The sequence below is a fragment of the Oreochromis aureus genome, linkage group 18, assembly GCF_013358895.1.
Source record: "Oreochromis aureus strain Israel breed Guangdong linkage group 18, ZZ_aureus, whole genome shotgun sequence".
NCBI classification, from domain to species: Eukaryota; Metazoa; Chordata; class Actinopteri; order Cichliformes; family Cichlidae; genus Oreochromis; species Oreochromis aureus.
Genome location: NC_052959.1, coordinates 18,087,109 through 18,113,604, shown reverse-complemented (window position 1 = coordinate 18,113,604; position 26,496 = coordinate 18,087,109). Strand labels below are relative to the sequence as shown.

The 26,496-nt window shown below is 39.7% G+C and overlaps 1 protein-coding gene across 4 annotated transcripts; it reads left to right on the top strand.

The window, feature by feature from the left end:
- The first annotated feature begins 32 nt into the window (after positions 1–32).
- Positions 33–22,008, top strand: klhl14 (kelch-like family member 14). Of its 4 annotated transcripts, XM_039602797.1 has the most exons (10): positions 1,062–1,197; positions 5,038–5,278; positions 6,154–7,057; positions 8,986–9,107; positions 13,847–13,936; positions 14,688–14,766; positions 15,471–15,661; positions 16,528–16,686; positions 19,559–19,716; positions 20,022–22,008. In XM_039602797.1, the coding sequence occupies exons 3-10, from the start codon at positions 6,177–6,179 to the stop codon at positions 20,160–20,162; spliced, it is 1,821 nt and encodes a 606-aa protein (XP_039458731.1). In that variant the 5' UTR covers positions 1,062–1,197; positions 5,038–5,278; positions 6,154–6,176; the 3' UTR covers positions 20,163–22,008. The 4 variants fall into 4 exon arrangements, with proteins under 4 accessions (XP_039458732.1, XP_039458731.1, XP_031593706.1 ...); XM_039602798.1 differs by lacking the exon at positions 5,038–5,278 and having other exon boundaries at positions 33–1,197; positions 6,663–7,057; XM_031737846.2 differs by lacking the exon at positions 5,038–5,278 and having other exon boundaries at positions 1,075–1,197.
- The last annotated feature ends 4,488 nt before the right edge of the window (positions 22,009–26,496 follow it).

Here is a 26,496-nt window from a genome sequence, read left to right as displayed (position 1 = left end):
TTATGAGCAAATGAAGTAACTCTACATAATGGTGTGTGACCACACCAGTGAGATGGTCAGCACTGCTGCCTCAGTAAGATCATGTGGCATGTTAATGAACTTCGCTGACATATGGGACAGTCTTTGCTATTAAAGGCTGTGTATATCTCTATGTTCAGGGCTACATTCATATATTCCTGACATATTCCACGCACCTTACATTCATGGTGTAATGGTGTGAATAATGACCTGCTGATGTTAACAGTACCATCTGATCTAGGGTCCCAGACAGTAACATGACATAACCTCCCGGCTGCTTGTGTCCACGATATATATATATGACCTCACCGCTGGATGTAATTTCTTTTCAAGAGCTCTTGGAAAGGGAGAGCTTATGTTGTTGAGCTCATGTCGTCAAGGCTGGTAACAGCAGCTTGCCATTGTATTAATTATTGTCAGGGAATCCAAGGGGTGTAGATAATACAGAATGCACTGGTTGGTCCCATTTGTTTCACTTGTCAGTGGAGTGAATAATTGGGAGTGCTGACCATATTAGACACAGAGAATTTCTAAAAGATACGACTCAAACTGTTGCAACACAAAAGTACTGCTTGGAAATTAAAAAGCTTAATGTGTGAGAATTTCAAATCAGTATGGAATAATTTACCGGCTTCTCATTGCCAAAGGAATTTACTGAAGTTTAACTCTGACAGCAGTCATTCTGATACACAATGAAACGGCTCCGATTGTGAGGGAAACTGTTTACTGCGTCCTACATTTTTTTTTTTGTTTGTTTGTCCAAGAATTAAGTTTTCTTTTGGTGAACGGAAAAAAACGTTAAGTGTCAGATATTTTGCACCCTGACTTCATTCTTCAAAGGTTTGAGAACATTGATACAATTCTAGTAGAAGAGGGGTTGCTAATACAATGGGGCTCATCTTGCAATTCTCCCAAGGAATAACTATCAGTCCTGCTACAGCAGCTTCAGCGTCCCTAGGTGACCGCGCCACTGAGCCCGTGTTCGCTCCATCGCACCCCACTCCACGCCTGCTGCCACCCTGAAGGTAGATGCATCACGCTGGGGAGACTGCACAACAGCAGCCCCCTCTCCTCCAGCCCCCAAACCTTCTCCACGGCACAGTGGCCTCCTGCGGCCCCTATACACAACTTTGGGTCTCCATTACAGCCCCGGTCCCAGCAGCCCAGACTCTCCCTCAGGTGAGTCTCCATACCACCTCCATGTGTCGTCCCACCTGAACTGCACAACTGGTATCCTTTTGTCATTTGAGAATGCCACAACACACACATATTGTACACACACACACACACACACGCACACATACACACACACTCTCCTGTGCTCACTCTGGAGGGGACACCGCCTGTTCCTTTCTGCTCACCTCCCGGCTGCCGACTGACTCTCTGAGCCGTGTCTGTGGTGGCTACGCCATGTGTGGGGATCTAGGGGTTTAAAACAGCAGGCCTCCCAATACTCCCTGAATGGCAAATATAAGTGCTTCCAATTTATTACACAGTGGACGTTTTATGAATCATCTCTGACTAACTTTGATCTGAAATGACAAGCATGTGCTAATCAGTCCTGATATCCAAAAAAACAGAGGAAACAGAAAACTGGATGAGTTGAGATTTTACAGTTAATTGAAATAAACTGAACCTGCTAGTAGAAATATTGCACTTTTGATGACCCATTCTTCCGTTTTTCACAATTATAACCACTACCTCTGATTAAGCAGCCTGTTCCTTTAATGCCAATGCTACATTTTTTTTTAGAACTAATCTCTCTATAGTATAGTATACAGTTTCCAAATCCAAAAATGGTGCAAAATAATTCCACACAACTGTAAACTCTTCCAAGATTAGAGAGGGAGGCATAAAGAGAGCCCTGCTTGTGTTCATACATACAGTTAACTGGAACTAAGGGGGGATCTTTAAATGTAACTTCTAAGAGCCTTGTAATGAGTATTTACTGTAACATGCAGTTTGCATTAATTTTGTCTCACCAAAGTGTTTCTGAAGAGGCTCCCCGCAGCATTTTCAGCTTTCCTCCTTTTAATATATTTTTTTATCATTAAAAAGGGGCTTTAAACTGCAGCACTTTTGCTAAAACACAAATTACAACTTTCACTTTATAGGTTGCCATACCACACCACACTTAGTTAACAAAATATTTTACAAACAAGATGATATCACCCTCTCCATGATATTAATATGATATGTTCTCTGATCTGTAAACAGCTGGTTATCTTGCTTTTCCACGATAAGAGAAAGTGCTGAGGATTTACGCTTGGTGAGCACATTTGGGCTGAATCTTTCACACGTCACAAATTGCAGATGGGAAGCAGTGATCTTGAACAGCCGATCACATTTCCGTGACCATCTGACACCTTCCATTTAGGAAAATAATACTTTCTATCTTAGCATACCCCTCTGCAACAGCCAGCAAAAGGAATTATGCCTGGTAGACTTTGCTATTCACAACTTTGGAGCTTCTCCTGTTGTTTTGTTTCATTGCACTGATTAGATTAAATGTTCGCTCTTTAATCAGTTACCCAAGGCCACGATAATGCTGACAGTTTGTGTTTAGCTTCATTTTTATGTGTTGTAATGGGCACAAAATTATGCTGAAGGAAACAATAAGGAAGCATGATATAATGCAAGCATTACATATGAAGATGCGTAGTATCTGGGGGTAAAATAAGGGGCTTATTCACTGCACAGAGTAGATGGTCAGTGGCTGGGAGCTTTGTCTGCTCTTAAAAGCTTATATTATGAGTATACTGCAGTATTTAAATCTGATCTAACTGCGGTTATTTACACTAACACCCCTCCTTTTTTCATAATGTTGAAGACACAAAAAAGACTTTTTACCCATAGAGGTAGATATGCTATCTGAGTAATATGACAGAAAGAAATGAGTCGGGTTAACTGGTACAGAGAGTTGTAAATCACTGTAGTGTGATTCTTTGTCTCAAAGGGTTTAATTAGTCTAGAAATTCTTCTCTTATCTGATGACCCCCCCTCCCTCTGCACACTGCAACAACTTACAACCATAAACGCCCTGCAATCTGAAGACCAGTGGCCTCAGGAGACTGAGTTGCTACAAAGAGCTGAAAGAGTTGGAAATGGTCATTTTATTGCGTTAGAATAGCTCGCTCGAGACTTGGGTAATGTAGTGCTAACTGTGTGCTGGTAAAGATAACAGTATGTGACTCCAAAGTGAAATACAGTGAATTACTGTAGTGCTGTGCAGTGTCAAGACCTCTGGAAATGACGTAACGCAATAATCGTGGTAAACAGTAAAACAAAGTGCTTTCATAGTGGTTTCAAACCGCTAATTAATATTAGAGTAGTATAGTTTTCCTTCGGTGACGATGATTATTTGAGATGCAGCGCACAATCTAATCAGTCATCACCACAGAGTTCATGTAGAATGAATTTCCTCGGCATAACTACAAGTTGGGGATTAGCAGGCAGTGTGCTTGTCAAACACTCGAACATCAAAACAGCATTGTGTTGCCTTCTTATTATAAATGCTACCAATGTATGGTCCGCTATTGCTTGACGGTAGCATGGCGGTGCTCTCTTTCATAGTATATGAACAAAGCCATTTATCCCTATCTGTCATTTCTTAAGTTGTGAAGTATCTGTCACTTCTGGTCCCATGGGAGTCCTACATGTAAGTGTATTTACTCTAATTGAGCTCTTTATGTAATTGACAGTTTATTCTGGCCTAATAAATCCTTTCTAACGGTTTCTGATTAGCTGTGTGAGCATTTCGTTTGCTTTTTGGGGTGATTATATCACCTTATATTCATGTGATGGGGGTAAATGAAGGAATCCTAATTTTGAGATGAGATGTTTCTGAGTTTTTGAAAGCTCTCGTTGTTGTTGAACTGTATGCAGCTATACCAAAGTGATTTGACAGATTAATAATTTAGCAATGGAACTACTTAGTGCCTCACAGCTGTTAGTTTGTTGTGGTGGTGACAGAGTGTTTGGTGCAATCCATAAGTTCATATGAGCATTCCCAACCAGGAGTTTTACTATGTGATTCATCAAACCACTTCCTTTAGTGGATTCACTTTGATCTTATAGACTTGGAGGATCTCTGGGGGCAAAAATGCAGGTGTATGGATATAAATACTCCAGCAGGACTACTGTGCACTAATGGACACTGTATTAGGTTACAGCCCTTTGTGTTTTCAGGCCTTATGTGTTTAACAATGAACTGATCAGACATGGTAATAATTAATGAAAACAATATATATGTTCTTTATTTGTGCATGTTGTTTTTTCTAACTTTATGTCCCTTCTGTACTCGTGTGGCATTTTATAGTGCTGCTTCAGTGTCACACTGAAATGTAGAAAAAAGGAGGGTATTATCTGCTTTTAATTAAACATGATAAAAGTCTGCACACTTGTCTGTACATTGAGGTGGGTGCTGTTTATTATACAGATGTATAACTTGAGTTTGTGTAGAGCACCTTCTTTTGAAGGACTAGTAGGAGCAGAATGAGATGAGGGGTTATTTTGGCGATGGAGATTAAGGCAGGGGCTTTTTGTCATTTGTGCGAGACAAGCCATTCATCCATCCAGTTCACAGCCAAAAAAAGGCTGGTCCCAGAAATTAGCAGTTTCAGCTCAGCAGCAAAGTCGTCGGGCTGTGAAGGCAGAGAGAAATTGACTAATTAGCAATGCGCACTAAAACTTGACGGTTCTCTCTATAACAGCGAGGGAAAGACTCGGTTTTTCTCCCCCTTTCTCTTTTCTTTCTTCCATAGATGTTTGAAATCGCAGTCATTTACGCTCGACAGTTTTTACAATAGCCTTGAGCCATAATTTTGCGAGTCTCTCCAGCATCCATACCCCTGCATGGTCTCTCTCCACCGGCCATGCACGACCGTTTCTCTCCCCAACCGTGGATTTCCTATTACTCTCGTTACGACTCACTGAGCCCCAGGCCCAAGGATAATGATGTGTTGTTTCTTGGTAGCATAATTTGTCACACGTATATTTCTTCTTCTTCTTCTCTTGCAGAAAGCACAGCTCCCTCTCACACACTCACACACTTCTTGTTAATTCAGAAGAACAAATGATCAACGTCAACAAATAACCCGAAATAGTGACTTTATGAGTTGGAATCAATGGTTATTTTGAGACGCCATAGACTTTAAAGGAAAAAGGACATTTCTTAAAAGGAGAACAAAGGAAAATTCAAGTGAGATTATTGGGAACCCGAAGCTTACTTTCCTTTTTTTTGGTCAAGAGCTGAAGTCAGGTAAGTTTGGCTCCTTCTCAGGCAAGCTGCTCACATCATTTAGTTGTGACAGGCGCTTTTAGAGAATCTGGCGACAACGGTTACGGCACGCTTGTGTCAAGTTTACACACATTACGCACATGGAAATAGCTTTTGTAACAGTCTAAGTATGAAAAAGATATGCACATCCCATTTAACTTTAGCGAAAGCTGCATTTCAGTGAATATTTTGTCGATACTCACGTCCGCTTAACTCAGGTAGGCTAAAAAAGCAAAACGCACCCGTACCGCTGCTGACGGCTCGGAGACAAACTAATTGCTTTTGTATGACTCCGTAAATCTGTGCGATGTGTAATGTCCTCATTGTGGGGGTGTGCAGCAAGGCAGGAGAAGGGATAAGTGTTGGCTGAATGCTGCATGTTATCCGTCCACCGTAGCGGCTGTCTCTTTTTTCCTTATCCGACAACTTCAGCCGCGTTACCGAGGGGGGGAAAGCGCCGCAGCATCTCCGTATCCTCCGATTTTTTTTCTTTTCTCTTTTTTTTTTTTTTGTTTTGACATCGCCCTTCAAACATCAGCCTCCATTTAAAACCATCCGCTTCTTGAGTTAAGAATGAATAAGAGTGGCACGCTGTGGGAACTGCTGCGTTTTTGTTTGTTGCTTTACGACCAGAGCTCAAAGTTGAAGGCGAATGAAGCCGTGCTGGATGTAGATTGTCGCCGGCTGGCGTGGCATGACGGCTCTTCCCCGCTGGATGGACGGGCGATCTGTTCAATAACTTATTCGAGAAATCGTTTTCTGCTGTAATAGTTGACTGATAGCGATGTATAGGCAACGTGTGTTGTGGAAATAAATGACCTGAGGTAAATGGCTTGCATGGTTTATTTGTTGCCTAGGTGGCGTTCACATTCAGGAAGTCATGTCCAGATCGGGTGATAGAACATCCACCTTTGACCCAACACACAGTGACACCCTGCTGCATGGGCTCAATCTCTTGTGGCGAAAGCAGCTTTTCTGTGATGTGACTCTCACTGCCCAGGGACAGCAGTTCCACTGCCACAAAGCTGTGTTGGCATCTTGCTCCCAGTATTTCAGATCCCTCTTCTCCTCCTCCCATAATGTAATCAACAATGAGGGAAGCAAAGGGGACCAGGGCAGCAGTGGGACCCCTTCATCCTCTCCTGATGACAAGCTGGTGACCACCAGCGCCAGGCCCATAAATAACCTAGTGCTCCAGGGCTGCTCCTCCATTGGACTACGATTAGTGCTGGAGTACCTGTATACTGCCAATGTTACTCTTTCCCTGGACACAGTGGAAGAGGTGCTGTCAGTCAGCAAGATCCTCAATATCCCCCAGATTACCAAGCTTAGTGTGCAGTTCCTTAATGACCAGATCTCTGTGCAGAACTACAAGCAGATCTGCAAGATTGCTGCACTCCATGGACTGGATGAGACCAAGAAGCTGGCCAACAAGTACCTGGTGGAGGATGTGCTGCTGTTGAACTTTGAGGAGATGTGTGCCATGCTAGATGCTCTGCCACCCCCAGTGGAGTCAGAGCTGGCTCTCTTCCAGATGTCAGTCCTCTGGCTGGAGCATGACCGGGAGACTCGTATGCACTATGCACCGGACCTTATGAAGAGGCTACGCTTTGCCCTTATACCTGCCCCAGAGTTGGTGGAGAGAGTTCAGTCTGTTGACTTCATGAGGAGTGACCCTGTGTGCCAGAAACTACTCCTGGATGCCATGAACTACCACCTGATGCCCTTCAGGCAGCACTGCAGACAGACCATGGCCAGCAGGTGAGAACGAGACAGATAAACACTCAGACATAAATTCACACAATCACACCACAGTGAGCTGTTTGAAACTGGGCAGTGGGTGATTTAATGCCTCCCACTTGTTAAATTTGAACAAATTACAGACACAAGCATTGTGCACTTGCTCATGTATTGATCCCACTGCCTGTTAAGTGTAGAGCATGTAGGTGGTCAGTGTAGACCATGTAGGCGGTGTGGCATTTCAGGACTAGTTCATGAGGATTTTGGTGCTCCTGTAACATAATACCTGCTGCCAGAGGTCGTGATGCACTCTGTGCTCCACTGTATCCATCATTACAATGTTCTCTCCTGTTTTACAAAAGAAAACATGTCTTTATTTCCTCATACATCTGCGCAATTACTCTCTAATCAGTGTAGACAAGATTGCTACAATCTAGATAAAGGTTATGCATTTGATTTGTAGCAACTCTCATGAATACAATTTGAAATGCTGTAATTGAATTGTGACCAGAATTAAATGGTAATTGCAAGATGCTTATGATCCAAGAACAGAGGTGCACTGTTACTGATATTACAATGAAGACAAATATAATATATTCAAAATGTTTTTTTTAAATTTGATTTGATGTTTAGAATTCCTTTTCATGAATTGGACAATGCTGCTTACATTCGTGTTGCATGCACGTGTCTCACTCACACAAAAACATGGCTTACTTTCATGTTTGTCCTGATCTGCACTTTTAGGGCTGGTTAGTACATGGCTATTGTTTCTTATGGTGACAACTGATCATAGTCAGACAACTGAGACTTTTTTTTTTAATTGATAGTATCAATATTCAGTTTTTTTTTTTTTTTAATCACTACACTTGTGAGCCTTGGGGAAAAACAACTAAACAAAATTGTGGCATGAGAGAATCTAAACTTTATGAAAACATTTGGAAATTACTGAAATAATCGGGACATAAAACCATTCTACAAGTACCTACTTGTACATTATCCCAATAATATATCTGTTCCCACATATGGACCTAAACGAGCAAAGATTCAGGAATCCTCATAATTAGTTTCACATGCCACTGTTTCTCTCCCCTCAATTAATCACCATTATCTATGTCCAGGGGCTCATTTGCATATGAATAACCCCAAAACACTTCCGAGTGGGCCAGCATGAGGGAGAATACACCGAGGCGACGGTGACTTACCCAAGCATAAAAAAGTAAAATATGGAAAAGGGAAAAAGGTGAATGTGTCTGAATCTAAAGGCCAGCTACTCTTAATGTTTTAGTGCATATTGTGATAAATTGGTAGATTTGTGTTGAAATCCATTAGGAGCCAGATAATGGTCATTGATGTGCAGTAAAGTGCACGGCTTTGAGGTTATATATCATATACAAACAGCAGGAAATTTCCAACAATTGGCTAAGGCATGTCACATGAATCACTGTAGCCAATGAAATGGAGACATTGTATAGGCAGGTTTATGTACTCAATTGTGCTTTTAGCCTCCAGCATGGCACCCTACAGGACTGTCCTCGCTTCACAGCTAATTAAAAAGATATCTTTAGAGTGCAATAACGATCCAATAACACATCAAAACGATTGAGCAATTTTTATTAATCACAATAAATGTGGTCGCATATTTCCTGATTAGCAATCTTGAGTTTAGTAGAAGTACTTGGATAAGAAGCAGTTATTCATCTAGCTGTGCATTTATTCTTTATTTTATTCACAGATTAATTCATTCATACAATCAGCATCAGCAAAGTGAAAAATAAAAATACTCCAGGGAAGCTCTGTTAATATCGTCGTAGTAAATCAAGGAATTAAAGGTGTCAGGTTGAAGCTGTGCTTGTGTTTTTGTGTTTGCATGTTTTATTCCGGGCCTTAATATGTCTTTTATTGCATGTTATTGAACACTTGTCCGCACACCCACACTTTTGACATTGCAGAATCCGTTCCAATAAGAGGATGCTGTTACTGGTGGGTGGTTTGCCTCCTGGACCTGATCGTCTCCCCAGTAATTTGGTCCAGTACTATGACGATGAGAAAAAGACATGGAAGATCCTCACAAGTGAGTAGAAAGGCTGTGATTTAAATTTTTTTTTTTTTTTACATTTATTTATTTATTACCTGAGACATCCTGTGTTACTGGCTGTTATGATGAGAAATAGTTGTTCCTTTGGATGACTTTAACACGGGTTAATTTTCACCAAAAACGAGGGACAGGAGTTCCCTAAATCCTTCAGGTAATAATGCATCACTATCACTTTTAATATAAGTTTTTAATCAGAGCGTGACTTCACAGCACTGTGGAGCGTCATGCATGCTTTCCCTTGTTTTTTTGCTGATATGTGCTGGCAGGATGCACGATGAGATTTACTTGAATCTAATGATCTATTGTGGCTGAGACAGAACGTTAAGGAGTGACATCTTTTCCCAATTACTTTTAAATGCAGCGTGATTACTCGTTCATATTGATCAGCTCATAACATTGAATTAACCCACACATGGTAATACGCAGCGTGGCAGTTTAGCCTGTTGACCTGGTGTCGCTGTTGATATTGGGTTTACTTAAGGTGAATAAATAGCACAGAGGGGTTAGTGGAACACTGCAGCTTTAATGTTGATGTCAACCATTCTTAGGTAACAGGGACAACAATGGAAACAAAAGCAAAAATAGATTTTATCTCATTTTATCTTATTTTTTAATATTATAATGAAGGTAAATTGTGATAATTTCCCAGAAAACCTTTGTGAGATTTCAAACACTCTCCTCTGTAGAGTGCACTATGCTCTTCTCTCTCTCTCTGTCTTCCCTGACCTTTTTAAGGCTCACTACTATATTGTTGCCATATTGCAAAGGTCAAAAAAAGAGCTAATGAGAGACCGCGTTTCTCCTTTGCCCCATCATTGCTGGACATATTGAGTTTTTGTCCTGTGTTTTGGTTGCAGTCATATCTCAGGATCACCTATCCATTCATATATATTAGCTATAGGTCTGCTTTCTGTCAGCTCAGCCCTGTGCAGTTTATGTTCTCCCTTTATGGTTCAAATTTGAATAAATCTGGTTTTATGCTTTTGCTGTCGGGTCTTAAAATCACCAGCAGTCTCCGACATGGTTTCTTCCTCTGCTCAAATCATAACATTTCCTGGCAGCAGTCTGATGTTTTAGCTCATGTTTGTCCAAACCTATTAGGGTTTTTTTTTTTTTTTCTTAACTGAAGGAGCCATGCATACACAACAGCCTGAAGCTCGCTGTTTATGTTGTTGTTGTTGTTGTTTTTGTCATTAAACTCTCACTCATTGGTACAAACTGCACCAGGCAAAAGGTCAATAGGGATTTCCATCACTCAGAACTAAAAAAGTTAACACTCAAATGGTCCGTGGCCAAGTGGAAGGACAAAACTGCAAAATCATCCCCTTAACACATCAGTGACCACCTGATGTAGCCTCCTCACAATGGATGTGGAATAGAAGATTATTAACATTCAATCATAACTTTTCAATGAGCCGAAACCTGAGAGGGACAGCCTTTGATTAAGACATTCATCAACACAATTTGGGAAGAATCTGATCCCTTTCAGTGTGTCTGATGTACACACTGCTCGGTGATTCCAGTGTAAAGTTTGCCATCTAGTGTACCCACAGCAGCGTGGACCAATGCAAGACAAAGGCAGGCACAGATTCAGCCACAATGCTAGGTTGCTCTTTTCTTCTTTTTTAAACCAGCCTAATATTAAAATCTGGATCTCCATGCTCTATGTATGTTGTCCATGCAGCATGGCCTAGAACAAAGGAATTCAGCTCAGTGGGATGCAATTGTAGTGGTGTTAAAGGCACATCAGAGCTGGAGCAGCAGTGGTGCATTAGCTGTGGAGTCATTCAACCGACCCTGACTGTGCCTCTATGCAGAGGTTTCTGACTCCCTCTAGTGAGCCCTAGAGCTCACTGTAGACCGGAGTGATGGCGTCCATCTCAAAGAGGACGTGCTCATCCTGCCCTCCTATGGCTGTTCGCACTCTTGGGTTAGTGGACAATTTGGGTGAAAAGGGGACAAATAGGTTAATCGGATTCACTTTCTCAGGTATAAATACTGTAGAAGGAAAAATAATTAATGCGTTTGTTTTTCAGTGCACAAGATTAGCATAGTAATTCCAGTTATTATACCCTGCTACTGTAATTATCTCGCCGTTCACCTACAGTATATCCCAAATGTCCCAAAACCCACCGCAGTACTCTAGATACTGTGGTCTGTGACATACTGTAAAGCAATAATCTTCTTCTCACATGGGTACGAGATGATTTTTAGTATGAGTACAAGTCACTAGACATCAAATAAAAAGCCGCCCATCCATGTCCTATATACTGCTGACTGAATGATAATGTAAATAGCATGTAAGGGAATTTGGCAGTCGTATGGCACTCGTCTTTGAGGTGCACTGGAGGCAGGCAACCTAATCCCCTCGTTTGAGATAAAGCTGTGTTTAGTGTATGTAGTATTAGTTCCTATCTGAGACTTCCCTCCCATAGAGGACCGGCACATGTCAGCCAGCTAGAGTGAGATTGCAGAGAGAGGCCAATTGGAAAGAAATGAGATTCAAGGCTGTCTAATTTTGCAGCAACTGTGATCCATCAGACGGTGGGGAGGTGACAGTGGAAATGACTGATGGAGACAGACAGGTGGGCTTTAACATTTCACTGATTTGTGCTCAAAAAGCACCGGGCCTGAGATTTATTGAGTGAACATGATCATGTTCATTATGACTGTCACCTAAGACCATTTCTCTACATCTCAATGGGGTCACTTTAGCAAAAGAAGATGAAGGAGAGAAGGGGAGCACGAAAACATACACAAGGGAAAATCCTCCATGAGGGGTCTTGCTTCAGCTCTGGGTTGTTTATGCTATACTGTGCTAACACACGACAAGGGGTATCATCCACCCAACATTGTACTTATCAGACAGTGTTGCTAAGCTAGTTTCTGAGAGTCGAGTTCCCAAAATAGAAACTCGGTGACCTATCCAGTTAAATAAATGCAAGGTTACAAGTAATAATTAGATGATTATTAAGCAGTCTGTCAACTACTTTCTCAATCAACTAAATAATTATTTTATCTACAGAATGTTAAAAAATATCCATCACATTTCAAAACCAATGATATTCAGTTTACTACCACTAAATACTTTTTTTCCTGTCCTTTAAAGTGCTGGAGGTTTTTATGGCATTGTTGTTCGAAATAACTGAAGTCACATTCCTGTGGATGGATGGTCCAGAGAATACAAAACAAAAAAGAGCAGAAAAACCTCAGATTATATATCATAATATATATTCATTGAGTTTTATGATATAATTTAACATTTTGCCTCATAGCAAATGTGCTCTTGCTAGAAAATAGCAAGAGCACATTCTCCGCCATAACCAGTGCATTATACTGCAACTGAAGCCTGACTGATTTATCAGCAGGTCAGCATTATCAGCCAGTATTAACTATTGGCAGTTCTCCTAATAGTTGCATTTATAATGGCCAATAAATGGAAATTTAAAAATAAGTAAAGAAGAGAAGGGAGAAACACCCTGTGGGCAACACCTGTTTGGAAAGTCAGAAACACAACAACTAGCTGATCTGAGGAGCGCTGGGCAAAGCATGATAGAGTAAATAAAGAGCCACACTAAAAAATATGTTAGGGATATCTGTTTAGGTTTCATATGTCTGAAAAAAAAATGCCGGTCAATATATCAGTATATTGGATTTTTAAAATCACTAAATATCAGTATTGGTATCAATCTTAAAAATCATATATTAGTCTGTCTGTAATCGCAAGTTTATAGAAAGTAATCCAGAGCAACTTTCTTTGCTCACCAGCTCTCCATACAGACTTTTTTTAAACTTCAGTTTGTGTTTTTTTATATCTTGCTCCAAACAAAGACTGACAAACAGTCTGTGTGAAATTTACTCTGACCACTCCTGTCCAGTTACAGAACATTTAGCACATTATCATTATTATTATTATTATTATTATTATTTCCTATTCAAAAGTTAACAAAATACTTCTTAGATGTTCAATAAACCTCTTTGGTCAGTGTCTCGGACAGTCATTGGTAGTAAGGCTTGACCTGTGGGTGTGGTGGAAACATTTTTAACTGAATTTATTTAAGGAGAGTGTAGATGCCATTTAATTTCCCCCTGTTAGTACAAGAGCGCAAACAGAGTTACACCAGATGTGTTGATGCTCCATCCATCCATCCATCCATCCATCCATCCATCCATCCATCCATCCATCCATTTTCTTATGCTTATCAAATTGAGGGTTGTGGTTGGGCTGGAGCTTATCCCAGCTTTTATTGGTCAAGAAGCGGTGTACAGCTTGAACAGGTTGCCGGCCAATTGATGGCTGTGTTGATTCTGATAAAAAAGTTGCACGTGAATCTATTTTCTATATGATTTTCAGACAAAAGAGGTTACAAAGTTATCCAGATGCTACAAAGAGTAGCTTTTTTCATTCATGGTTCAATGGGATAACTGTTACTGTTACATGGTTCTTATTTTAAATGATCTGACAGTTTTATTAAATGTGAGAGTTTTGGTTAGTGCTTTCTAGACTGCAATGTGTCCTGGACAGAAAAGTTTACTGGCCTGTTTTTAATTCTCATATTTCATGATACAAAGTAATTGCTAACCACAGTGGATTTTTGAAACCACCAGCACAGTACACCTATAACAGGCAGGGCACACTCACAGGGTACTGTTTTTATATAAATTTCTCTCCACATGTTTTTAAAACTGAGTTCGGTTTTTTGTCTGTCACCTAGTAATGCCTTACAACAGCGCACATCACTGCGTGGTGGAGGTGGAGAACTTCCTGCTGCTGCTAGGCGGAGAGGACCAGTGGAACCCCAACGGTACAGTCGCCGCTTTCCACTGATTTCACACAGCATATTTTTCATGTTCACTTAATCTGGAGTTTATGTAAGTTCAAGCCCATCAAGTTAATGTAACACTTTCAGATGGTTTGAAACACTCATCCCGCCGCCAGATCAGCTCTGAGTGGACAAACAACACTCCAATCAACACTTGTCAATAATTGGCACAGAGAAATTACTGTTGTTTATGATGAAATATTTGCGATGTAGAAGTGTTAAGAGGGCTTTTTGCAAAAAGGTGGCAACACAGTGCCATAGTAAGAAACAAAGACTGTAAACGATCAAAGATTCTTACTCTGCCTTTTTGTTCTTTCACCAGCTATCACAGTAATACAACAGCGAGGCAGACGTACACTGCACTTAGTGAAATTAGTTGTTTATTCAGTTTTGAGAGTAGGAATCAGCTTACTACAAATGCACATCATGAGAGACGATTTGCAGTCTTTTGAATACAACATTACCAAGAGCTGATCTCTCTGTGCTTAGAAAACATGACTTCAGTCAGCTCTTGTTAGCTCAAACAGCAGCAAAAAGGCAAATCATCATGTGTGGATGGTGATTAATGAAGACTGGGGAGAGTCGCATTTGTGAATTTTATTGGTACACAACAAACAACATTAGAAAAGATGTGGCCAATAAGAACTGATCATTACATTAGCATGTCTAAACTGTACAAAAAGAAGCTTTATTTTGAGCCAAGTTATTTGAATTCTAATGTTCTGTTTTGCAGGAAAGCACAGCACTAATTTTGTCAGCCGCTACGATCCAAGATTCAACAGTTGGATACAGTTGCCTCCAATGCAGGAGAGGTGAGCCTTTTTTCGTCCTCTCAGAAATGTTGACATCAGTACTAGCCTCTGTTTACTCAGCTTCAGTACCCCATTTTCTTTCATCCGTCTCTCATTGCCGTGTTTTGTATATTTCTCAGAATCTCACCACTCATTGCATCACCTAATAAGAAACGGACACCTTTGTGACCTTAGTGAGGTTCACAAGTTTTGGTTTCATAGAAAAAAAAAAACTACGGCATTCATGAAGATGCTACTTGGATTCTAGTTGTAATTTGTGAGATCCAACAACTTCACAAGTCTTCTGTTCAGCTGTGATAGCAGATGTGTAGTTCTCTTGGGAAATGGTGTTTAGAAAACCTAAAAATATAAACATCAACATAAGATTAAAAAAAAATGCTACTACTCTTACCTAGGTGTACAAAACCAGCCAACAGAAGAATAAAGTAATGCTCACTGGGCTGTAAACAGACCTATGTGCTGTTTTTTTTGGTTCAAAATCTTTTTACAAGGTATTACATCATGCAGAAGTAAGCAAGCCCATTTCACAGGCATGAAAACAGATGCTCACAGCCTAGAAGCATGTACATGCTAAACTTATCTCTTGTCTTATGATGTTTTTTTTTAAGAATGATTTGCACCTTAGAAAGAAGCTGGAAAAAAACAACAACAGTGATTCTCATCATAGGTTTAATGATGTTGTCTGGTTAATGCGTCCTCCTCAGGAGAGCCAGCTTCTTTGCCTGTCGCCTGGATAAGCACCTGTACGTGATTGGTGGCAGGAACGAGGCGGGCTACCTCTCCAGCGTGGAATCCTACAACCTGGAGACAAATGAGTGGAACTACGTGTCGTCTCTGCCACAGCCTCTGGCTGCCCATGCAGGAGCGGTGCACAATGGCAAGATCTACATATCAGGTCAGTTAGAGGAGCTGTACATGAGTCGCATGTATTATTATTATTGCGCCTTATTATTATGCAAAAAGGCGTGCTACATAGAGGGAACTGTACAAAAAAGGCACATTGTGTTTATGGCACAGAGAGGTAAACACATCCATTTAATTCGCATGTTTTTAAATAGAAAAGCTCAAGAGCTGTTACAATAACAGTAGCCATTATACCACAAAGAAAAACCAACTCCACTCCACAAAAATGATTAAAATCAATGCATCAGGACTGATTGTTCATCTTTGTCAAAACTGCCAGCAGTTCAGTTGGAGCTTGAGGTGAGCTTATAGCGGCTAAAGTAGACTTGAGTTTAAAAAAAAAAAGAGAGAGGGAGAGAGTGAACCTCTTCTTAGTAACAGCACAGCCCCAGATCACCATCCAATATCACCTCAGACTGCCTCTGGAGATATGTTCATGTAAGTAGCAGAATTTCTGAAGCCCTGTAAAGAGGCTTGAATGTATAAATCAGTTCTTCTTCAAAGAAATGGCCACAGAAAGAGTTCAAATTTGTAATGCTTTTTATTAGATATATTTCAATATAACCTTGGTTTGTATAATTCTTCTACTTGCTGACACCAGAAAGTCATATGTTAGATTTTAGTGATACGTCAGTGAGCCACTCATCACATCCCTGAAGAAAAATTCTGAAGTGAAACCCTCCTTTTTTACAAACTGACTCTCACCAAAGTTTTCTTGAAGAGCCAAAAATGGTTTTTTTCCCAGTTATTTACTGTATATCTGGGGATAGTACTACATTTGGATCCAGTGTGTCCACGTGCCGCGTGCTGTAGCTCTACAAAGTATTAATGACACACTGCTGTGTTTACCTGTTGCAGGAGGCGTGCACAATGGCGAGTATGTCTCCTGGCTTTACTGCTACGACCCTATAATGGATGTGTGGGCGAGGAAACAAGATATGAACACAAAGCGTGCCATTCACGCTCTGGCTGGGATGAATGACCGCCTGTACGCTATTGGTGGAAACCATTTGAAAGGTAAGCACTCGAGCTTTTCAGACAACGAACAGAAAGCAGGTCAAGATTGATACTTTTTGAAAAGTACGTGTGAAAATCATGTTGTCATTGTGAGCAGGCAGTGACCTTAATTACCCTGTGCAACGCTGTAGCCTCCATTTCTCGCACTCTTTAGTATTCATAGTACAAAATGTGAAAAAGAACAAAAACGTGTGCTGTTCATTTGCATTTGTTCAGGAAAACTGAATGTGGTCATGGGAATTATGACAAGCTCAGCTTGTCTCTCTTTGAATCCTCTCTTTAGCTACGCTCTTTCGTTAAAACACTGTTAAACAGATGTGTTCAGTTGGCTCTTCACTGCTGCAAATTCAGCACATAAAAAACCTGCACGTGCCTCTGAGTGTGACTGTGTCCATATCCAAACTTGTGTTTCCTCACGCTCACCATAGGAGCGAATCTGTGCACATCGACGTCTGTCTCGCTGGTTTGTGTCTGTGAGTTGGTGGTGAAGGAAGAAACCTTGAGATGTAGCGAAACTGTGAGGGAGGTGGAACCGAATGCGGCAGATGGAGGAACAACAAAAATTTGTCTCTATCAGCAAATAGACAAAAAAAAAGTATCATGTCTGCAAGAGTTTAACTAAAGGGGAAACCCATCAACTGGACACAAGGAACATACTGGACACAGTGGAGAGAACAGAATAAGGATTCAAACCATGAGAAGCAAAATAAGCCTAAAGCGTTATGTTGAGAAAGAGAACGGCTGTGGTCAAATATCAAATTGGTCGAATTCTTTAAATACTAAATAAAAATGCTTCAAAGCTTCCTTTATTACCTCCTTTAGCAGAGGATAAACTGAACCATCCTTTAGTAAAGGAAAGAACGTAATGCCATATAGTGCCACGTAGTGAGGGACTGTAATAAAATCTGCTTTTTGTCAGATCTGCTTTAAATCAAAACTTTAACTATATTAACGTTTTTTAAAGTTTAATATAGTTCTGTTTGCCTTAGTTATGCTGTTGTATTGACAGGCTTTAGGAGTGATTCATTTTTATTTTGGGTCAGCTGGGATAGGCTAAGTGAAGGATAGAATGAATTGACTGAATGAATAGTTCCAAGAAAAAGGAGGAAAGGAGTTACACTGGACCATCTCGCCAGCAGGAAAAAATGAGAAAAGATTTGTCTCATTTCCTAGGATATAGAGCGTGCTCTTTTTTCTTTAAAATTCAAATCTTTTTAGTGAAATAATATTTTTTCAGTGGTGATTCCTGTAAGAGCACAATGGGGTAGTTTCAATATGGCACACATCTGCCGTCATGTTGTAAACCAGCCTTGTGTCAGTGCAGTCACGTGGTGGTTTGTGTGGATTTAATTTACAGTGGTACTGTAGCGCAAGCACATGAAACCAAAACTGTCTGAAACCTGATTGGTCCACAGGAATGTTTGACTTTAGCGTTTTCTGTCTAGTTTTCTTTTTGTGATGTGACGGTGAGTTCAGGTTTTATGCTATTGTTAAGGGTACTGAGTTGTTTTAGTTCATTTAATAAAAAAATAATGTTGTACTCATAAATTAGATTATGAGTACAACATTATTATTACACACTAATGAGATAGATTAGTAATTAATTAATACAACAAACTCGTGCATTTTAAGAAACGTAGAAATAATCTATTAGAGGTACACAGGAGCCAGCGCCAGTTTGTGGAATCCGCCATGTTGCTTCGCCATCTTGGATGCATTTATTCCTGATATTGTCGCAATTATTTACTGCCGACCGATTAGACGTGCGATCCTAAAAATTAAAATTCAGTTTAATTCAACTGAATCCGCTAAGTGTAGAGCAATGTTACACAAATTTCAAAGAAAATTTCACTTAACAGCTGCTAACAGTGGGTAACAGAGGCTAACGGCAGCTAACAGCGGCAAAAAACAGAACTTACTGACAAGAACAGTCCAGGATATCCTCAGCAGCTCACCTCACAATCACTGTCTTCGGTCAAAAGTGAGCTTCGCTGACTCATCGGCTTGTATCGGACTCCTTTCACAAAGTTTTACAGCCATGGATAATATCAGACTGATAGCCTACCCAGATAGCTAAAAGAGTTACTATGCTAGCTGGGTGAATGGTAACTAAATTATCCCAAAACATTTAATGTAAGTATTGATATTATTAAAATATATTAAAATATAGTGTGTGCAAAACCAGTAATACAAACATGGTGACCAGCCACAGCTGTTATGGGGTACATTCTAAATTTAATGTTTTTGATCTCTCCTGGCTAAAACATGTTTGTCCTAAAGTGGCCACCGTAGCTGCCTGTCTTTGCTTCCTTCTGTCTTGTGTTGAGTGCCTTCTGTGTTCCTCTGCCTCTGTTATCACATTCAGTGTGAGTCTTCTTGTGTTGGCATTAGTTATTTGCCTTTTGGGTTATTTCCTGTTTTTCTTTGATATATTGTTTTCTTTCTTTGTTGGATTGCTAGTTGGATCAGGGTGATTGTGGCTCAGGAGGTGGAGTGGGTTGTCTTTTAATCAAATGGTTGGTTGTTTAATCTCCGGCTCCTGCAGTCTGCATGCCTGAGTGTCTTTGGGCAAGACACTTGCACCTGATGAATCCATTGGATTGTGATTCTGTGTGATAGATAGAAAGTCCTTAAGGGCGTGGAATAAGTTATGCTCCCATGTTCACCACGTGTCCTGCCCTCTGTGTCACTGTGGATTTGTGCTTTTCTTTGGATTTCTGTTCCTTTTAGATTTTGTTTAAGTTTTGGGAAAAATAAACACTTGCCTTTTATTTCTAACATCTGCACACCTTTTTCACCCTCTTTAAAAATCTACTTTAACTTAAACCTATGATGACAGGGTATCTTATCTTATCTTATCTCTGTCATGTAGGTTTCTCCCATCTAGATGTAATGTTGGTCGAGTGTTACGACCCAAAAGCTGACCAGTGGAATATCCTTCAGACACCCATCCTGGAGGGTCGCAGCGGTCCAGGCTGTGCCGTTTTGGATGACAGCATTTATCTTGTGGGAGGCTACAGCTGGAGCATGGTATTTAATGTAGTACATATATGTCTATATCTGTCTATGTTTTACATATCTATCTATCTCGCTCTCTCTCTCTCTTTCTCTCTACACACACACATATATATATATGTATATATGTGTGTTTGTAGTACAGGTCAGAATAAAGCTCAGTATTTTTGGGGCACTTTAGTTTATAGAAAGGGTTGCTCGGGCAAGAAGAAACTCTGGATTAATACATATATAGTTTAGTCGTTCCCCACAGAAATCCAAACAGCACTAAGAGGACTAAAGAGAATGAGTTGATTTTCTTGTTTTTCTTTTTCCCTCAGGGGGCGTATAAGTCTTCGACCATCTGCTACAGCCCAGAGAAAGGAACATGGACAGAGTTGGAGGGAGAGGTGGCAGAGCCTCTAGCGGGCCCAGCCTGCTCCACCGTCATACTGCCCGCCTGCCTTCCTTTTAACAAATGACAACTAATCCAGCCGACGGGCGTCGAGGGTGATGGGCAGCAGAGTGATTGGGGGGAGGACCATCAATAAGCAAAACAGTTGTCAACAATTTCATGACAGATTTTCCAGTCATACGCTGGGGGTGTGTATAAATTATTTTTTTACAAGTTTGACCAGAGCACTTTCGTTATTCTCTCTACTGAAGGATCGAAGAAAAAAAAAGATAATTGTGTGAGTCATGTATTTAAACTCATCTGTGTTCTGAGAAATGGTCGGTTCCATATTCAATTTTTTTATTTAAGCGGATAGTAAGTGTTTTTGGCTTCTCTTCTATAGCACGCATAGTGTTGAGCTGAATTATAGCTTTCAAATCCATTGTATCTTGTATTCAGTAGCGGCATAACTCCAGCTAAATGCAGTGTTGTTTCAAATTACATCGGGACATGAAGTTACACTAGGACTGGGTGAGTAACATGACCTGTGATGATCAAAATGTATAAATAGTCTTCATCCGTTATGTTATTGCTCATTGTTCTATGGCTGGGTACGCTCACTTATTACCTGGTTAGAGAATTATACAACAGTTTTGTTGTCTGTCTCTGAAAATGAACATATTTGCGCAATCAAAAGGGGACATTTTCAGAAAACCCTAACAGCTGTCACTATTTAACTGTCACGGTATGTGCAGAAATGTTCAATTAGACATGAAAGTAGATAAATAACCAGGAAGACACTTAAAAAAAGACACAAATATACTCATTGAACTTTTTGAGCATGTGTCCACATGACCCAGCCCTATTTTTTGATCTTAAAGGGGGTCTATTATGTTTTTCCTTTTCCTCTATCATGTATATACTGTGAAAATGGTGTTTTCCTACATTAAACATGGTCAAAGTCTAAATAGTGTATGTGCAAATAATCCCCACAATCACTTTCAAACAGTTTTTCTACTTTTGGCTCTGTATGATGTCATAGAAAGTGGATTTTTTCAATATGATCATCTCAGGCATGCATTTGAGCTCCGAAGCCCCACCCACAAACCTTCTGCTTATGAGGAACAGCCAATCAAAAGGAAGTATGCTTGAAGAGTGTGGGGACTGGAGTTAAAACAGCAGAAGATTAAGTGAGGGGCATCATCAAGACCTAGTATAAGTTAAATAAGGATTTTTTTTAACTATAAATTACATAAAGCTGTGTAGGACTCAAAATTTGACGCTGGAAATGAACATAACAGATCCCCTTTAATGATTTAACTTGTTGAACGAAGCAAAAATCTAACCAATGTCATGCTGCAGGCAAGACAATTTAAGGATCACTATTGATTCCTAATATTCATGTGAATAACTTATAATTAACTAACGTTAATTAAACAATGATGGTACAATCAAATTGTAACTACTAGCCAACGTGTTTCTAGGTAGCACGTTGGGCTAAACTGATGCAGAGGACACTTGTGTAGCTTGTTCTCCTGTACAGCTTAATTTTAACAGGCCTGTTTGTGAGGCTACATAGCATTACCTTGATGAGATTTTAATCTTTAATGTATAAAAGACTAAATTAAACAAACGTACGGTGGGCTTTAATGCACTAATAGTGAACTTTTATTTCAGCAAAGTTCACTAAAATGTAAAATGTAAATTACTGAATGTGCTGTGTTTAAAAAAGTATCTTCAGTACAAATGAAGTCCAGTCTTGTCTACGTTATGAGGTTCAAAAACCTGACTCTAATTATTGATGCAGTACCTGTTGAATTCTTTAAAAAAAAAAAGAAAAAAATGAAAAAAGAAAAGAAACGTTGATTTCATTCTTGTAAATAATCGCCTGCAGTGAAACATTTTTGTGCACTCAACCTTGGATTTATTCTCAAATCCTGTTATGTCCTTTGCATTTTAGAATATGAAAATAAAATGACTCTTGATGATTAAAATGTGTCTGAGTTTGTGACATTTGTTCAAGTCCAGCGACGAGATGTGAACAATCCCACAAGGGTAACTACCTTTAAACAGAAACTTTTCTCAAAATCACGTCACAAAAATCTGTTTAAAACTTTATTTAATAACAATAACTTTATTAGACCACAGATACTTAAAGAAAAGCTAACCTATAGAAATTAGTTTTTGGGAGTCTTTCAAAACGAACCAGATTCCTCCAGAGTTCAGGAGCTACAACCTCAAACCACGATCACCTGTAGTTTTAAAACAAGAAAAGTCAGTTTTATAGAAAAATAAGTTAACCCAACTCATTACTTAAGGCCTCTGCTGCAGTAAATATTACTAGTCTAGGTTTGCTTGGTTCCCTGTAAAAATGTGAATGTGGGTGCCAGTGTTAAAGCACTCAGTGGAGGCAGGAAAGCACAAATAAAAAGTAGTTTAAGTTTAAGCAGTGATTAGTGTGAAATTACAGTAAAATTAGATATAGTGCTTAGAGACAAATACCCACTCACCACACCCACTGCATGAGTTGATTCCTGGAAAAAGTGAAAAGCTGCAGGAGAAGTGGCTAATTTCCAGTAGGAATGATTTTTACTGATAGAAATACAAGTATAAATCTAAATCTGGGGTCATGCTGACCCTACTCGGTCACTCGACGATTAAAGAGATGCCTGTTAAACCTCTCAGACTGACTGTTGTAGATAATACCAGTAAAGACTTGTCCTCATACTCTGAAACAAGCTCTTCCAACAACAGGCAAGACTGTTAATACATTTAAGCTTTTGGCACCTTAGGATACCAAAATAAAAAAAATAAAAAATCACACCCTGCAAGAATCTTCAAAACGTGAAGCAGCAAGCATACAAAGCAAACCTGATGTTTACCCCGAGGGCAGCCTCTCATGCCAGACCAGATTTGATTTTCCAACCATTTATTACCAGCTGTCTCGTGCACAAAACGGCACGCATGTCTCCCTGCACATACACCTGATGTTTCCCGTTTCAGTGGAGGCAGTTTGTCTGCTTGGCGTCTCCATTTCACGCATCCACTTGGCCACGTGCCCAGAGGATAAGACGGCAATTATTTCCTCACAGAGATGATTCTGTTAGATTACATAAATCCATGTCTAATTCTCTCAATATGGCGTCAGGACACTAGAAAATACTGAGCGTGCTCCATGTCAGTCCTTAGAGACATGTCTGACAACAACTACAAAGATACTGCAGTCTGTGAGCTCGTTCTTTGGCCACTGGTGGCTAGACATTATCGCTATCACTTGAGGAGACTTTGGGTAATGAAAGAATAGCAGAGTCTTGATTAAGACAAACACATGGAGTGGCGTCCAAGGAGGAAAATTAAGAGGTTTAGAGGGAGAAATGCAGCTTTAACTCTGAGTGTGTAGCATGCGTGGACTTGAAGTCTTCATTTACCCTTCAGTGTTGGTGGCAGCAGATGGTTTCTGCAGTGCTCTCAGTCCCACCGCTAACACTTCTCCTCCACAGCGCAGGGAATACCGGGATTGCTTAAAATGAACATGGCTGACCTTTTAATTAACTACGTGGACCATCATGCTCTGTTTTAATTAAAGGGAGAGTATTCTCTGTCCTTGGCTCTAGTTTAATAATTATACAGGAGCGTATACAGTAAAAGGGCTTATAAAAATACAACCTCAGATGATCAACACATGACTGCAGTATTTCAGTATTTATTTAACAAAAATTAAGCCAGAAGCACCGTGTGAAAAAAGCCTGAACATGTTTGGCTTATTTAGAAGTGTTTCCAGGAAAAAACGTCTTCTCTCCAAAAAGCACAATACAGCACGACTTAGGTTTGCAAGGTATATCTGAACAAACCACAAGACTTCTGGAACAAACTCATCTGTCCTTTGGGCAGACAAGACCAAAGTGGAGATGTGTGTCCATAATGCACAAACACCTCAGTGCCAGCATGGTGGTGGAGGGGTGATGATTTGGGCTTATTTTGGAGCCACAGGACCTGGGCACCTTGTAGTCATCGAGTGAATACCTAATAATTCTAGATTCAACTGTCCAACAGCTAAAGCTTGGCTAAAATTGGCTCATGCAGCAGGACAAAGATCCCAAACACAGCAGCAAATCTACAAAAGAATGTGCAATGAAACCTCAATCCACTGCAGCAATGTTGTAAAGAAACATCTTCTATAACGATATGGGGGGCTAAAAGTTGCACAAAAGACACTTAAAAACCGCCCATTATTGCTGCTAAAGGTGATTCTTCAACTACTGAATTGAGGCATGGACTTAGTTTTTCACATACTGCTTCTGCAGTTTTGCACTATTATTGTTAAATAAATACTGACACAGTGCAACGTGTCATGTGCTGTTGTTCGTCTCAGGTTGTATTTGCCTAATTTTAAGATCTTCTGAGGACCAGATTTTTTTAATATATATATGTTTATATCCTGATTAGTAAAATGTTCTGAATGAACAGAGGCTGTACTTTCTTTTTACCGTGATGAGTTTTTAAAAGAATGGTTAAGAGATCAATGGATGGATATAATTACACATTAAGTAATTTCACCATTAATCTATCCTCAGTATCTCATAATGATAAATTATTGTCTTAAAAAAACTGTAATCTTTCATTTACAAGACTATTCAGACTCTGCTGTGGTACTTCAGACTGCACCCTGTTTTCTTTAATTAAGATGTGTTCGAAACTCTGAGCCACCTGAGGCAAATTTTATTGGACATAGTTTAGAAAGCCACACTGTGTACATAAAGATCCCACGTTCCTGAAGGCACCGCCGGCACAAAAACTAAATCACGAAGTCTAAGAAATTCACTTATGGTGAGGCATCAATCAGGTCAGGGGAAAAAAAAAAGGTACTTCTAAAGCATTCAGTGTCCTCAAGGGCACCGTGGCCTCGATAACTGAGATGGAGGAAGTTTTGAAGCACCTGAACCCTACAGAGAGAGGTGACCAAGAAAGCCCTTCTAACAGAGTTTGAGAAGTCTGCTGCACAGAGGAAAGTACCTGCTGGAAAGACAAAGACTCCATCGTCTCCATCAGCTTTTATGGTGGAGAAGATCAAGTGAAAGCACTCTGAGTTACAGAGAGATGACAGCCGGCGTGGAGTCTGTCAAAAAGCAGCTCAAAGGACGAAGAACAACAAATCTGATGAGTCAAAATGCTGATCAGCCTCCTGAACTACACACAATCAGCCAGTTCCAAACAATACCAATCAACTAATACTCCAATTTTACCATTTTCAATGAAGCAATGCACATTTTTACCTTCATACTGTGAATATTTTTTTAATTAGATGTCCTTAAAACATTTAGGGGTGGGCTGATATTTGGTGTTTGTATTTAATGCACCTTATCAGCATTTTTGAGCCATGGTAACTGATGACTGATAGATGCAGCTACATTAATTTTTCATGGCTGAAAAACACATTAAAGCTCTTTTAAAAACTGCACACAATTTTAAATTCACTCCAAATGTCAACCTAAACTCAAAAATGACATAACTGAACATAAGTAAATCAGTCGTCTCCTATAAAACAAATCTATATCTCTATCTTTTCTCATGATTAAATTTTTGAATTATGTTCCATATAATTCTGTACACACGAGTAACACTTCAGTATCACGTGTGCCTGTTTATGTCTGTTTCTCTGCTGACTATCAAGAAATCATCTCACTTGTATCGCATAATTAACGATTCAAAATACTGATTCATGTTTTATGTGCTTATTTTTTCTCTTTTATTTATGAGAGAGCCAAGGCCTTTATGATAGGACAATAAAGTTTCCTGATTCTAATTTTTTACTTTAAAGACAAAAAAAAATGCCCAGGGACTACAGATAGAAATTAGCTAGCAGCTAAATCTAGTACAAAGCATTGTTTCCCTTTGTGTGATTAATATTAAGAAATAAACATAAAGAAAACAAACAAACTCTTTCTAACTGAATTATCGTCAGAAAGGTCTTTCCCCCCCATTATCAACTAATATATAATATTACTAATTACAATAATTGTGTGATTATCTAGTATTTGTTCATATGCTTTGTATGCAGTTATCCCAATTTGTGACTAAATTTTTGACATATTTTTTGTTTCTAGTGGAGTCTTATCCTGACCAGCGTGCTTACAGATAAGATAAGATAAGATAAGATGTACTTTATTTGTCCCAGGAGGTGGGAAATTACTTTTACAGCAGTCAAAACAAAAAAACAACTTAGTTCCAAAAATAAACACAATATCACAGAAAGATGAAAAAAGGAATAAAGTAGGAGTTCAGTTAAAAAGAGGAAAAGTAAAGCATTCAGTGAATCTAAATTTTTCTGTATCTGTATATTGCACTGATGATGATGATGATGATGACAACCCGCTGTTATAATAGTGTCCCATAATTTGTAGCAGCGTCGTACCAAACAAAGG

Excerpts from the sequence above, each read along its gene's own strand:
- klhl14 (XM_039602797.1), top strand. The coding sequence starts at position 6,177 with ATGTCCAGATCGGGTGATAGAACATCCACCTTTGACCCAACACACAGT. Across the intron at positions 9,108-13,846 it reads GACATGGAAGATCCTCACAA|TAATGCCTTACAACAGCGCA; the intron begins GTGAGTAGAAAG and ends TCTGTCACCTAG. Across the intron at positions 16,687-19,558 it reads TGGTGGAAACCATTTGAAAG|GTTTCTCCCATCTAGATGTA; the intron begins GTAAGCACTCGA and ends TCTGTCATGTAG.